The sequence below is a fragment of the Heloderma suspectum genome, chromosome 2, assembly GCF_057233095.1.
Source record: "Heloderma suspectum isolate Gila_16-S chromosome 2, 16-S_ref, whole genome shotgun sequence".
NCBI classification, from domain to species: domain Eukaryota; kingdom Metazoa; phylum Chordata; class Lepidosauria; order Squamata; family Helodermatidae; genus Heloderma; species Heloderma suspectum.
Genome location: NC_139459.1, coordinates 172,115,917 through 172,128,973, shown reverse-complemented (window position 1 = coordinate 172,128,973; position 13,057 = coordinate 172,115,917). Strand labels below are relative to the sequence as shown.

At 48.7% G+C, this 13,057-nt stretch overlaps 1 protein-coding gene across 3 annotated transcripts in view; it reads right to left on the bottom strand.

Moving 5' to 3' along the window:
• The window catches only part of SRPK3 (SRSF protein kinase 3), a 32,570-nt gene extending 20,269 nt beyond the window's left edge, over positions 1 to 12,301 (bottom strand). For 2 of the 3 annotated variants that reach the window (XM_084836054.1, XM_084836056.1), the window contains exons 1-8: positions 12,208 to 12,289; positions 11,859 to 11,946; positions 7,966 to 8,102; positions 6,901 to 7,009; positions 5,855 to 5,987; positions 4,551 to 4,638; positions 2,544 to 2,650; positions 1,982 to 2,147 (exon numbers count right to left, since the gene is read on the bottom strand). In XM_084836054.1, the coding sequence (XP_084692180.1) occupies positions 1,982 to 2,147; positions 2,544 to 2,650; positions 4,551 to 4,638; positions 5,855 to 5,987; positions 6,901 to 7,009; positions 7,966 to 8,102; positions 11,859 to 11,946; positions 12,208 to 12,250 (871 nt within the window). In that variant the 5' untranslated portion in view covers positions 12,251 to 12,289. Of the gene's footprint in view, positions 1 to 1,981; positions 2,148 to 2,543; positions 2,651 to 4,550; positions 4,639 to 5,854; positions 5,988 to 6,900; positions 7,010 to 7,965; positions 8,103 to 11,858; positions 11,947 to 12,207 lie in introns of all 3 variants that reach the window. The other variant, XM_084836055.1, reaches the window with a different exon arrangement.
• Between the last annotated feature and the right edge of the window lie 756 nt (positions 12,302 to 13,057).

The following is a 13,057-nucleotide window of genomic DNA, read 5'->3' as shown; positions in this document are numbered from 1 at the left end:
TCCAACACATCTGGGGGCACCAGATTGCCTACCCCCAGTTTAGAGGAAGAGGGCTTCACGACCCTGGCCTAGCGCCTCTTCTATGCCAATGAGGAGCCGGAGAAACATGTGCAGAAAGCAAAAGACGGAAATCATCTCCACATGTATGAAAGATGAAGAGGTCATTTTTTCTTGATGAAGATTTTAGGGGATCTCAGTGTAGAATTCTGGTATGTTTAGCACAAAGCATGCACAGCCCTGGTTGCCACTGCTTGGAAGTCTCCCTCCCTCCCCAGCAGTGAGCATGCATCTCCCCACCTCCCAGACTTTCAGGCCTTATACTGATGTCCCCTGCACACGCCGCAACGTCATCACACCCTTCCTTTTAATGCTCCCCATCTTCTGGCCTACTCTCTTCAACCATCTCACTCACATCCATTCTCTGCCACAGAGACAGAACCAGCCTTGCCCCAACCTGGTTCCCTCCAGATGTGCTGGACGAGAACTCCCAGCACAGCTGTCTCGGGGATGATGGGAGTTGTCATCCAACACATCTGGAGGGCACCAGGTTGGGGAAGGCTGGGCTACAGTAACAGAGCCCTGAACTTCTAAAGGCAACTAGCAAGGAGAATGGAAGAAGCTGCTCTATTCATGTATACATGTGTTGAGAGAGAGAGACTGTGTCTGTGTGAGAGATTGTGTGTGTGTGACAAAGTGTGTGTGTGTGTGTGTGTGTGTGTGAGAGAGAGAGACTCTGTGTGTGTGTGTGTGAGTGAGAGAGAGAGAGAGAGGGAGAAGGAGGGAGAGACAGTGTGTGAGTGTGTGAGAGAGACAGAGAGAAGGAGGGAGAGACAGTGTGTGTGTGTGTGTGTGAGTGAGAGAGAGAGAGAGAGGGAGAAGGAGGGAGAGACAGTGTGTGAGTGTGTGAGAGAGACAGAGAGAAGGAGGGAGAGACAGTGTGTGTGTGTGTGTGTGAGTGTGTGTGTGTGTGAGAGTGTGTGAGAGAGAGAGAGTGTGTGTGTGTGTGTGTGTGTGTGAGAGAGCGAGCGTGAGAGACAGAGAGTGTGTGTGTGTGACAAAGAGTGAGTGAGAGAGAGAGAGAGAGAGAGAGGCGCTTTCCTTTCTTCTCCCTTTCCCATTTCTGTTGCTTTCTGTCCTGCTGCTTAGAGCAACCTCCCGCTTGTGTTAAGTCACTTTCCAGACAGTTTTTAAGCTTTGGGGATCTCAGGTTCTGGAATCTCTGAGACCCAACTCTGGCTCCTCAACAGGTACCAACTGGGCCCTCCATCTGCCAGGTCAGAGGCAGGGGTGGGAAAAGTGGTGGAAATGGCATGTCCTGACAGTGCACTGTGTGTGTGTGTGTGTGTGTGTGTGTGTGTGTGTGTGCGTGCGTGGGGGGGTGTTGCCTGTCACCTCCTTCTTAAAAGTAGCCCTCCTGTAAAATAGTTGCCAACCAGCATCTAGCTTTTCATGAACCACCATATTTTTAGTATTGCTGCACTTCTTACCAGTTGACTCTCCTCCACCTCACCATTCAACTAAATCTTTGCTTTGTGTTACGGTTTGTGAAGGATTCTCTGGACAATTACTAGTCCTCAGTATCACTACATTTGTGTTTTCTGCTCTCCCCCCTCCCCCCCTCCCCCGCTTCCCACCCCCACCCCTTTGTTCCTGTAAACTTTTGTACTTTTAAACTTTGTCCATATATCTTCTCTGTTCAATGGCTACCTAATCCTGTTGCATTCACTGAGTACTTAATAATGCCATATTGGCCACAGTACAGGGAACTGCTATTGCATTCGTGTTTAATTTTAAGTCAATCTAACGGTGATGCTTGCTTGCTAGCTACAACCTGTAACTTCTCTACTCTTCACACAGAATACACACACACGCTCATTTTGCTCATCTGACGTAGAAGGGGAGAATGAAGCCAGCAATTGCGGTCCTTATCTGGTGTGCCTATAGAAAGATGCTAGCGCACAGGTAAGATGTGATTATTTACCTGCAGAGCCAGAGGGGGGGGGCTCCCCAGCTTGTTGCCAGAGGGTGGCCTCAGCTGCCAGACGCCGCACGTAACTCTCGTCTACACACAGCAGGATATTCTCCGGCTTTATGTCTGTGTGGATTATTTTGCACTTCGTGTGGAGGTAGTCGAGGCCCTGCAATACCTGTGAACGGAGACACACGCTCAAATGGGGAACCAACACAGGGTTTTTCCACAGGGGTTTGCTTTCAGGCGTTCTGAGGCTGGGAACCTCAGGGTTTGGGGGCCAATGGAGTCCTCTTCAGGAGCCAAAAGAAATAGGTGCATGCAACAATGACTCCTTTGATTGGCAGGCAGGACAAAGCCTCTGGATTGGCCAGACCAGGCTTGTTATATACTAGAAACCCGCCCTTGTGCTCTGATCAACATGCTAGTATCAGTGTACCATAGTGAGGATAATACAAGATAATATTGAAACCTAGATCTGAGCAGCCTAAATAAGGTTAGGAATGGTCCTGACTGTACAAACTAGCCGCCCCCCACCCCTCCCTGGCAACATCACACTCAAAACCACATTTACCTGTCGCAGGATGCTCTTAACACAGGGAATAGGAAGCCCTTGGTAGTTAGATTTGATGATCCATTTCAGTAGCTGGTGCCCTAAAACTTCAAGGACCATGCAGACATCTGGGCAGCGGCCATGTGAAGGAGAAACAGTAACTGCTAGAATAACTAACCTGGTTGTGAGTGATGTACCAGAACACTGTTCCACTCCACACATGCGTGCACACACACACGCGCGCGCACACACACACACACAGACTTTCCCCAGAATATTAATGAATAATTTAAAAACATGTCTTAAAGCAGATTTGGGCCAATAAGAGACAGAGACGTGTGCTGGTGTTCTGCAGGGGGAAAATGTTGACTACAGATCCTTGAGACATCTGGCTGTTGACTACAGGCCACTGTGAAGACCAAACATCTTTCCAGATTAAAAAAAAGAATCCAGGTTTTGTGTTTAAGAGCCCCCCTCATTCAAAGGATAGCAGGGGTAGCTTTTCTGCAGGGAACTGTTGGCTGTTTGCCATTTCTTGCCATTTGTTTTTATTAAACTGGCAGCAAAGGAGAGGGGGAGCACACAGCAGCCCCTAGAATAAAGAACTATTTACTAAATGGGAGGGAAATGGCATAGCGGAGAGGGAGCCTTGCTGATGTTTACCAGGTTCCACCGCCACCCCCCCCCCCACACACACAGACCATTTATTTGTTTTTTTAAGATGCTATGTGAGAACTCCTGGAAGAATGGAAAAAGCAAGGAGCACAACTACCCCAAAACATTTACGTTCTCAGAAAGGCACTGCGTGTGTGTTGAATGCGATGCTCATAATTATATTTTTCACGGTTAGTAGTGAATAGATGCCTTTGACAGTACACAGCCACAGTAAATGGGACATTCCACACAACCCAGTGCCCTCCAGATGTGCAGGGACTACAACCCCAGCATCCCCAGCCAACATGGAGGACACTAGGTTGGGGAAGGCTACCATACATCTCCCAGCTCAAACATACCCATACGCTATGCTCAACATCTAAAGTCCTCCTCGGGGTGCCTACCTCAAGGGAGACTCGGAAGGGAGCACCAAGGAAGAGGGCCTTCTTGGTGATGGCCCCCCAATTGTGGAATGATCTCCCCAATGAGGCCTGCATGGCACCAACGTAGTTATTTTTTTGGCACCAGATCAAGACTTTTCTCTCTTCCCAGGCATTTGGTAGCATGTGATGAGTTTTAATTGATCCTGGATTTGTTTTATGGTTTGGCTGACTGCTCAAAGTTGTTTTTAGATATATGTTGTCATTCTGCATACTGTCTGTTTGTATGTGTGTTATATTTTAAATTTTGAATATTGTACTTTTAATGTTTTAACCTTTGTAAACCACCCAGAGAGCTTCAGCTATGGGGAGGTATAGACATAATAATTTAATAATAATAATAATTTAATAATAATAATAATAATAATATCATGGATGCGCCAACTAGATGGAAAGATAAATTTCCCCACCAAAAAATAAATATTGTGGCATATCGCTGGCGAAAAGTACTACAGGGAAATGCATTGGAGGGGAAATCTTTTGCAGCCTAGTAAGAGCTGTGCCTTGACTCACCAATCACCTGAAAAGGGCTGCAAACATTCACACCCATCTACACAGGCCTGATCCAGACAAAAAGCTCATCACTGGCTCAAACTCTCCCTATACTGTTTTGCTTCAGATAGCAGAAGGGAGTCTGCAGGACTTAATCCTCCCATCCCCACTAAGAAAAATCACCCTGGACGAGATGTTGGTGAGATGGGTTCTCAGGTCAGAATTCTCCTTGACATGCTAGTCTTCTATCTGCATGGAGAAGTTGGGGTCAGATTTTGTTTTGCTGGTAGTCTCCCACCTGGTGTCTAAACAGCAGAAGGAAGATTTTGGTCTAGATCAGGCCTTTGGCAATCAAGTCGGGTATTTTGTATTTTTGGAACAAGAGTGGATCCCCATGTTATTTGAACAGGCATGATTTTGTGGGCACCCTGTGGAAGGATACGGACACCATTGATTCCTGAGATCTTGAAGTCATCGATCAGCTGGACAATGTTCTCGCGCTCGGGGTCACTGGGATCGGAGTCCCGCACCTGGGAGGGTAGAAAGGAGGATTCCAGGTAAAAAGCGGGGAAACCAAGCATCTCAGACCAGGTCAGCAACTGGAAGCCGCTGGGCTAAAACTGCCCCCCTCCAGTTGCCAACCTAGAGACAAGAGAAGTAGTATCTGTTGCAACGTAACTTTTTGGCTGGACTCTTCAGAGGGTGCGGAGAATGAGCCTGTGACTCACCAACCCACCACAAACTCACCCTCAAGGAACACTAGCTGACGACTAGGCCTCTAAGCTAACCATTTCCAACCTGACCTGCACCGCCACCCTTGGATGAAGAAAGGTCAGCCTGTCTCGCTGGAGGGAGAATCAATCTACACATTCAGCTTAATACTGTGGTTGCAAGTGAAGGACTGCATGTCTAATGGCACCCTAGAAATACAAACACTCCACGCATGAGGACAACTTGCACTTCCCGGGACAGTTAGACTAGAATCTCTCCCCACAAGATGCTAGTTCTCAAAGTATAGCGAGCTTTTATTAACGTGAAGGAGCATATAGTCCCTGACCAACAGTGTGCTGTATATTTATTTTCAGGACTGATTCCCTGCCTTTCTAACAAATACTCAAGCTGGCTTACAGTCAAAATAAAAGCAACATGGAATAATGGGAACAAGAAAAATACCTGTAAAGCCACGGGGCAATCTAAACAGAACTACTAGAACTAAAAGACGGAAGCAGCATGAAAGATGGTGCTCAACGAGAACTCACTAGAATAGAACACTCTCCGTTGCCCATCTAAAAGTGAGCAGCGATGGAGCCCGGAGGGCCACCCTAAGGAAACTGTTCCAAATCCTGGATGCCTCAGCTGACGAGTCCTTCTCTCAGGCCTACGCCCAATGCCCTGTTCGCAGAACAAATTGCTGCACTAGTGGAGCTCGGCTGCCTTTTCCTGTTGCTCAAGCAATTATGCAAGCACTAGCAGACCACTTTGTAAACCTAAGATCCATAATTGGCTCCTGGGTTTAGGCCCAGAAAATGGGTGTTCAGTGCCGAGGCTCAATCCTGGACCACATGAAATAATAAAGGGGACACGCATAGGGTATGTTCCCCTCCCCGCAGCGCACTGACATACCAGGGGGTGGGGGGTGGAGTGGGATCCGGGAACCTGAGCAAAAGGGTTTCCTGTCACTCCTGAACCCCACCACTGCCCCTTTTAGGAACGAAGCACTGTAACCATTTGAGGGGAGCAGCTCACCCAGAATTGGAGGACCAGGTGGGGGGGGGGACACCCCAAACTCACACATTTCAGCAGCTTTATCTCATCCACAGCAGTCTCCGTATAGTGCACAGCACTCTTCACCACTTTGAGGGCCACAAAACGCTTCCGCCTGTTGTGGGGGGAAAGAAAAGAGGGACTGGGTTAACCCTGGCTTCCCCTATCCACTACACACACAGACACACACTCCACTTTATGGTCCCAACAGCAGCCACAAACCTGCTGAGGAAAAGTAGCAACTTCTGCTTCTATAAGGCACTTGGCCACCTTGCTAATCCACTCATCTACACACACACACACACACACACACACACACACACACAGAACCCCTGGATTCTCATGGGTCTACTCAAGATCCATGAACACAAATTAGGTATCCCCTTGCATTGAATCAGCCTCGTACTCACATTCAGGAAGTAGTGAGAAGGGCTGGGTTTCCCCCCATCCTTTCCATTCTTGCTGATTAAGGGAGGGGAGTTCTAGTCCACATTAGTGATTGTGAGCCTTAAACCAGAGGGTGTTTGCTATTTTGGAATAACTAGTTATGAGTAAAAGGCTGCAATCCTGTCAGATTCTGTTTCCTAGATTCTGTTTCCCAATAGCATCTGTCCTTGTGCTAATGCACTAGATTGGGAAAGATGTACACAATGCATGGCCTCAATGAGGTCAAAGGGGTTTTTGTGCCTATAACAACAGGAACAATTTTTGAAAACAAGTTTCTAGTTCTCAGCGCAACAGAAAATAACATGCATTTATAAGCTCTCAGCACATTCCTCTCCTCCCTTCCACCCCTTGCTCTGAATCTGTTTGGAGTATAAATGACTTCCTGCGTACTTCTGTTTTCCTTCCCCTCCTTTCTCTTCACATACCTTCCCATGTGTGCACCTCAACCTGACTAGCCTGAAAATATTACTTTTTTGTTTTTCAGGGAAGAAGGGACATTGGGCTGGCCTACCTTCCCTCCCATTTTGGTAGGGGACGGAAAATGAGTGTGCGTCTTCCCTTTCCTTCCCCCAAATACTCACTGAATGTCCCAACAAAGCCAGACAGTAGAAAAGTGCCCCCAGCCAAGTTTCCGCACCACATGGTAGCGCCCGTTGAACAGGTCCCCAATCTTTACTGGATAATACCCACCTAGTGAAGAGATGAGGGGTAAGCCAGTTAATTATACCGGTTCCCAGAGCCACGAAGAGACACTGCGCACCCTCTACACACACCCTCACTAGATCAGACCAAGGTCCATTTAGTACTATATGTGAGTCATTTATAAAAGATGTTTATACATTTCTGTTCTTATTCTCTAGGGCAGGAGTGTTGAACCTCTTTCAGCCCGAAGGCCAAATTCCATTTCAGAGAAGTTTTTGGGGGCCACATTCCAGTGGTGGGCAGGGCCAAAAATACCATTGTCTTTTTGCTTACAGCCGTTATGGCCAGCAACTAAGCCTGAGAGGCATTTCAACCTTTTGGAACTACACAAAACCGGGGAAACCACCAAATGATCAGTGGGCGGGGAAAATCTGGGTAAGCCCAGAAGGCCAGACTGGGACACCAGGAGGGACGGATTTGGCCCCCAGGCCTAAGGTTCTACACCCCTTCATTAGGGACATAAGAGTCCTGTTGGATCAGACTAAGGATCCATCTTGTCCAGCATCTTCTCTCCAGCAACGAAAGGCAGAAGTTTCCTCGAAACTCACAAGCTGATTGCGAAGGCAAATGTCCTCTTCCACCGTCTGCCCCAGGATCTGGGACTTGGGGCCAAAACAGACATTACTTCAAATCTGCCGGTCATAGCTACGGTTTTTGTTTCCATTTTTACTTTAGGGTAGGCCCAGATCTGGACTGGAACCCTAGCATGGGGACAGGAGGGCTTTTAAGACCTGGATCGGGGTCCTTGTAGTTATTCTAGAGTAAAAATGACCAAAAAAGTCATAGCCGCTAGACACAGGATTAAAATAATGTCTTGTTTTGACTCCCAAACGACTGCTGCCTCTGACTCCCCCACTCAGCCACCTCCTCACAATTCTGAACAGGGACCCCCCCCTCCTGGCTTGGGCAAACAGCACATCCCGCTCCTCATGCTGCCCAAATACCTCGGCAGTAGTCGCGGGGGTCCTCTTGTTCCTCATCATCAGATCCCAACTGCCCCCCTCCGACTGCCGCAGGGAGAGGAAGGGGAGGCATTGGGGGGGTACGTGGAGTGTCATCTGAGCAGGAGGGACTCAGCGGCCTGGAAGGGGGTGCAGGGAGGAAGAAGGAGACAGACAGACAGACAGAGAGACCCATCAGAAGACACTGAGAGAGTGAATATCTCCAACTCTCAACGTGGATTTATTTCAAATCATTTTTATCCTGCTTCTGTAGTTAGGGACATCCACTTACAGACATACTTTGCCCGTTTTGGATTGAGAGACACCTCTGAAGAGGAACCACCACTTACAAAGACTAAAACTGCAAAGAGTCTTGTGGCACCTTGAAGGCTAACCAATTTATTACATCCACAAGCCTTTGAGCACTACAGCTCACTTTATCAGATACAGGAACTAACGCTTAAAGTGCAACTTCATCTGCTCATATTCTTCCCATTACTCTCAACACTCTCTTCACCTACTCTGTCGACATTTAGTTAAATTGTAAGCACTTCAGGGCAGGGACATATTCTTTTTGGCTTATGTTACTTTGTAAGTACATCAATGAAACAATAATAAAAATAAATTAAATTAAATACCAACACCCTCTTGGGGCAATCTTTCATACATACCTATTGCCTCCTGGTCCCTCCTGTTTCGTCTCCCCCATCTCAGCAGATATATGGGGCAGGAGTCACAGTGGCCAATCATATACCAAAATTACTTGGCAGAAAGGCTATGAACACCCCGTCTATTGCTGTTTATATTCCAGCTCTTGTCCAAGGAAGAGGCAGGGGAATCTGCTGCAGCCCTCCCCAGGAAGAAGAAATTATTCTCCAGAGAAAAGGTCCCCAGTCTGGGTTGGAGCTGCCAATGCTGGCGCGAATGCCAGGCTGCCGTGGCTGGCCTTGGGGATGGAGCCGGAAGACTTTGCCCAAGCAGAGCATGCTGGTGTCTGGGCACCTTATCTGTCCCACATGCTCCCCTCATTAGTAAAAGAGGAATTAATACCTTGTGAGCTCAGAACCCTCCTCCCCGTCAGAGCCCAAATGTGCACAGAGACAAGAGGCGGGCGGGGGGTTAAAAATAGCCCAGCAGCCCCCGGCAGCTGTGGCCCAGGATGGGAATGGAATCTGGGAGGGGGGAAGGGACTGACAAGGGAAAGCAACCAAGCCTGTGTGGTTCAGGCCTTGCGCCACCGAGGGGGTAATCCTATGTCTGGACCAGACTACTCCAGACCACAAGTGTGGACTCACATGACTAGATGCTCCTCCATGCAAAAACCACCCCCTGCATAAAGAGCCCCAGCTGTCAGGGAGAAGAGATTCAGCACAACTTCTCTCCAACATACTAATTTCCTATGTGGAGGATTATTATTATTATTTGGGGGGGGGGGTGCCTGGAACAACATCCAGTCATATCGGCCCCTACCTGCAATCTGAAGCACCACAGTCCAGATGCAGGCTGACCACCTCAGTGCGAACTAGACCTTTGTTCAGTGTTTGCCTGATCAGCCTAAAAGCTTTTCTTCCTGGCCTCTCCATCAGAGTTCACAGCAAATGGAGGCCACTCTTTGCCAACACAGATCACTCCCCAAAAGATACATCTGGCCCAGTAACCGGCGCTGGTACTTCCACCACTCACAGATGGGGCTCTGTCTTCGTACCTGTAGAAAGGCCTCAGCACCACCACCTATCTCCCACACTTCCCTCAGGCCGCTAGTTAAGGGGCACTCCCCTCAACAAAATACACAACAAACTCCATTTTGTGTGCACCCAGTTTCTTCACTAGACTTTGGCTTTGTCTTCAAACCGAGACACAAGACCAAACTATGAGGGGTAATTTGTATCAAGCTCCTGCATTGAGCAGGGGGTTGGACTCGATGGCCTTGTTAGGCCCCTTCCAACCCTACTATTCTATGATTCTAATATATAAGGAGAATCTTACTGTACATCAGGCAGAAGTAAAATGAGTGGCAAAATGGACTCTGGTAATCGTCCTATGATCAGTGGAAATGTTTCTATTTCTAAAGTTCCTTTACACACTTACCGGGAGAAAGTCCCATTGAACAATGGGGCTTACTTCTGAGTGGGGATATACAGCACTGCACTGCACACAAGTCAGTACATCTTGTATTGAGCAATCATTTAAAACACATCCCTTGAAGACTCTGATGGCAACAGCACTTTTAAAGGTACAAAACCTTCCCAAAATTATCGCTTATAAGGCTACTTCCTATCCCAAGCTATACAGGTTTCTTAGTTAGGAATCCATCCATACCTCTCACCACCCTTACATATTCATATAGCAGTAGAGAAGGGAGGGGCGGGGGGAGATTCCCTTGCAGATGCTTTTGCCTTCTGCAGGTACTCAGAAAAGGCCCAAGGCTTGATTTGATTAACAACCCTACTAAGGCAGGGGGTAGGCAATCTTTTTGGGCTGTGGGGACATTTGGCAATGTGAGAATGTCGCAGACACCACCACAAAATGGCTGCCATGAGAGGCGTGGCAAAGGACAAGTAACCTGCCCCAAAGAGTACAAGGCACAGATGAGACTGCGTCACAACACACTAAACAACTCCTTTGTACCAGTTTTCGGGACCAACAGAAACCTATTTCACAGCAATCCAAGCTGCTGGTATGGAAATGTGTTAACTAAAAAAAACATTGGGAAGGTAACGCACCTTGATGGGTGCCAAGAAAGGTGTCCAGGGATGAACTATGCTTGTACTAAGGTTTTCCCCATCAAATCTAGTGACCACAACAGTAGACGTAGGACTTATCTTACCTTAGGGCACATAGCTTGGTTCACTTGTTGAAGTCTTCTGGAGTGGTTTGTCTGCCCCAGCCAGCATGGTGCAAAAGACACCTGATCTATGTTCATGAACCCAGGCCACTTAAAGTCTAACACATTTACTGTGACATGAGCATTTGTGGGCCACAGCTTCATCAATGTGCACAGTGCTTTTCAGCGTAAGTCCCCTTCCCAGCCCCCCAAAGGTCCCTGCCCCAAGAAGCTCACAATATAAATGTTGGTAGCAGGGTGAGAAACAAGAGGGAAGCAAGAGACAAAGATTCCAAGGTGAGCAAACATAGTCACCCCTACTTAGGCTTTGTTGCAGCTGGGGATAGCAGACTGATGGCTAAGGCTACATCAACAGGTACCTGAATTATCTTACCCGTCATCTTTCCTGACTGCCCCAAGCATCAGTGAGGCACAATGTACAGTACAAAAGCTCATGCTGCAATAAACGAATTATGCTGCCAAAGCAGTATTATCATAGTTGTGTTTGATTTTCCCTATAAGAGACTTAAGGCTGACTCTTTTGGAATCTGCACCTCTGCAAAATATCCAATGTTGGTTCAAACATGCACATAGGTGGCTGGATTTCTTGACAGCCCAGTGCATGAACTGACTCCACTGAAGAGCACCGCACTTCAAGTGACACTGAAGTCCTCTGCATGGCCATCACACCTCTGATGATGGCCCATTCACAACTGATGATTATCAAGCGATGAACGTGCATGTGTGAACCAGCCCTTGAGAAGCCATGAGCAGCCCTGCACGCCCACATACGATTCTTCTGCACCTGTTCTGCAAGAGTACGCCCAACAAGCCCCCCCCGCCCGCCCGCCAGCCAGCCAGCCAGCCAGCCAGCCAGCCATGCTCAGCTGGGGGCAACGGCACGTTTCACTGAGAGCTGCAATTTGCGGAGGAAGGAGCAATCGCTTACATTCCCTCTCCCCACCCTCGCCGGGACAGGGCTGCTCTATTCACTGCCCTCCCGCCAAGCGAAGATGCCGGATCAAACCACCTCTCCATCGCACCCCCTCCACTCATCTCGCCCCACACTCACCCCGTGGGGGTCTTGCTCTCGCCATGCGATGGGGGCGGCGCCTTTTCCTTTTTATGTTTCTTCTTTTTGCCCCGGCCGTTCCCTGGGCCTGCGGTGAAGGGGGCGGCAGAAAAATTAACGCGTGGCGGTGGTAGAAAAAGACCCTCTCCCTGCAAAAGTTTCCCGGGCGAGCTTGCAAATGGCAGCAGAGTCCGGCCAAGAGGCGCCCCCTCCTCCTTTGCACCTGCTGTAGCCCCCTCTTGGTGCAACCTCCACGCTTCCTCCCCAACCCAAAAGTTCTGTGTGCCCCCCTCCCCCCCCCGCAACTACCCACCCCCTGTACTTTGCAGGGCAGCCGCACCGCTCTCACCTTTCTTGCTGCTCATGGCCCCCCCAGCCCCTGTTAGCTCCATAGAAGCTCAGGAATCCCCCTTGCGCCTGCGTAGGCCGGCCCCTTCCCAACCCCAGGAGCTGCGTCTGCTCCACCACGTGAGGGTGGAAGGGAGGAGACTGGCCAGCCTCTCTGCCCCCCTCCCGCCCCACCGCGCGCATTGCTCTGACATAGGAGGAAAGACGGGCGGGGCGGGGCGAATTGCAAGTTTGTACATTACAGAAAGGTGATTATATAGTGTGTGTGCGCGCGCGCGCGCATATATGTATCAAAGAACATAGAGCCCTTTTCGAAATGTGCTCACAGCGTTCATCCTCCTTAACTGCCACCCAGCAAAGGTGGGTCGCTATATGGCTCCCATATTGCAGATGGGGAAAACTGAGGCTGAAGTAAGGGTTCTCCCTCAATAACAGAGGTAGCCGGGTTGATGGTAAGAAAAATGCCCCAAATCCACGTGAGTGTCATACCTTTATTAGGTCAACCAAAAGCTGACAAAAATGGAGCAAACTTTCTGTATTTCTTCATCAGGCAATATGCTGCCAAAAGCAAATTTCGGAGTGGGGGAATGAGGGACATCTGACTTGATGTTGAAGTCAGATTGCGTGTTCAGAGTCCCGTCTAATGAACAAATCTCGAGAACTTGCACAATTTTTGAGATCATTTGGTTGATTTAGGGTGCAATCCTATGCATGTTTAGACAGAGAAAAGGCCTACAACTCCCAGCATTGCCCTTTTCCCCAGTAGGCCTTTTCTCTGTCTAAACACAGAATTATAGAATAGTGAGGTTGGAAAGGGCCTACAAGGCCATCGAGTCCAACCTCCTGCGCAA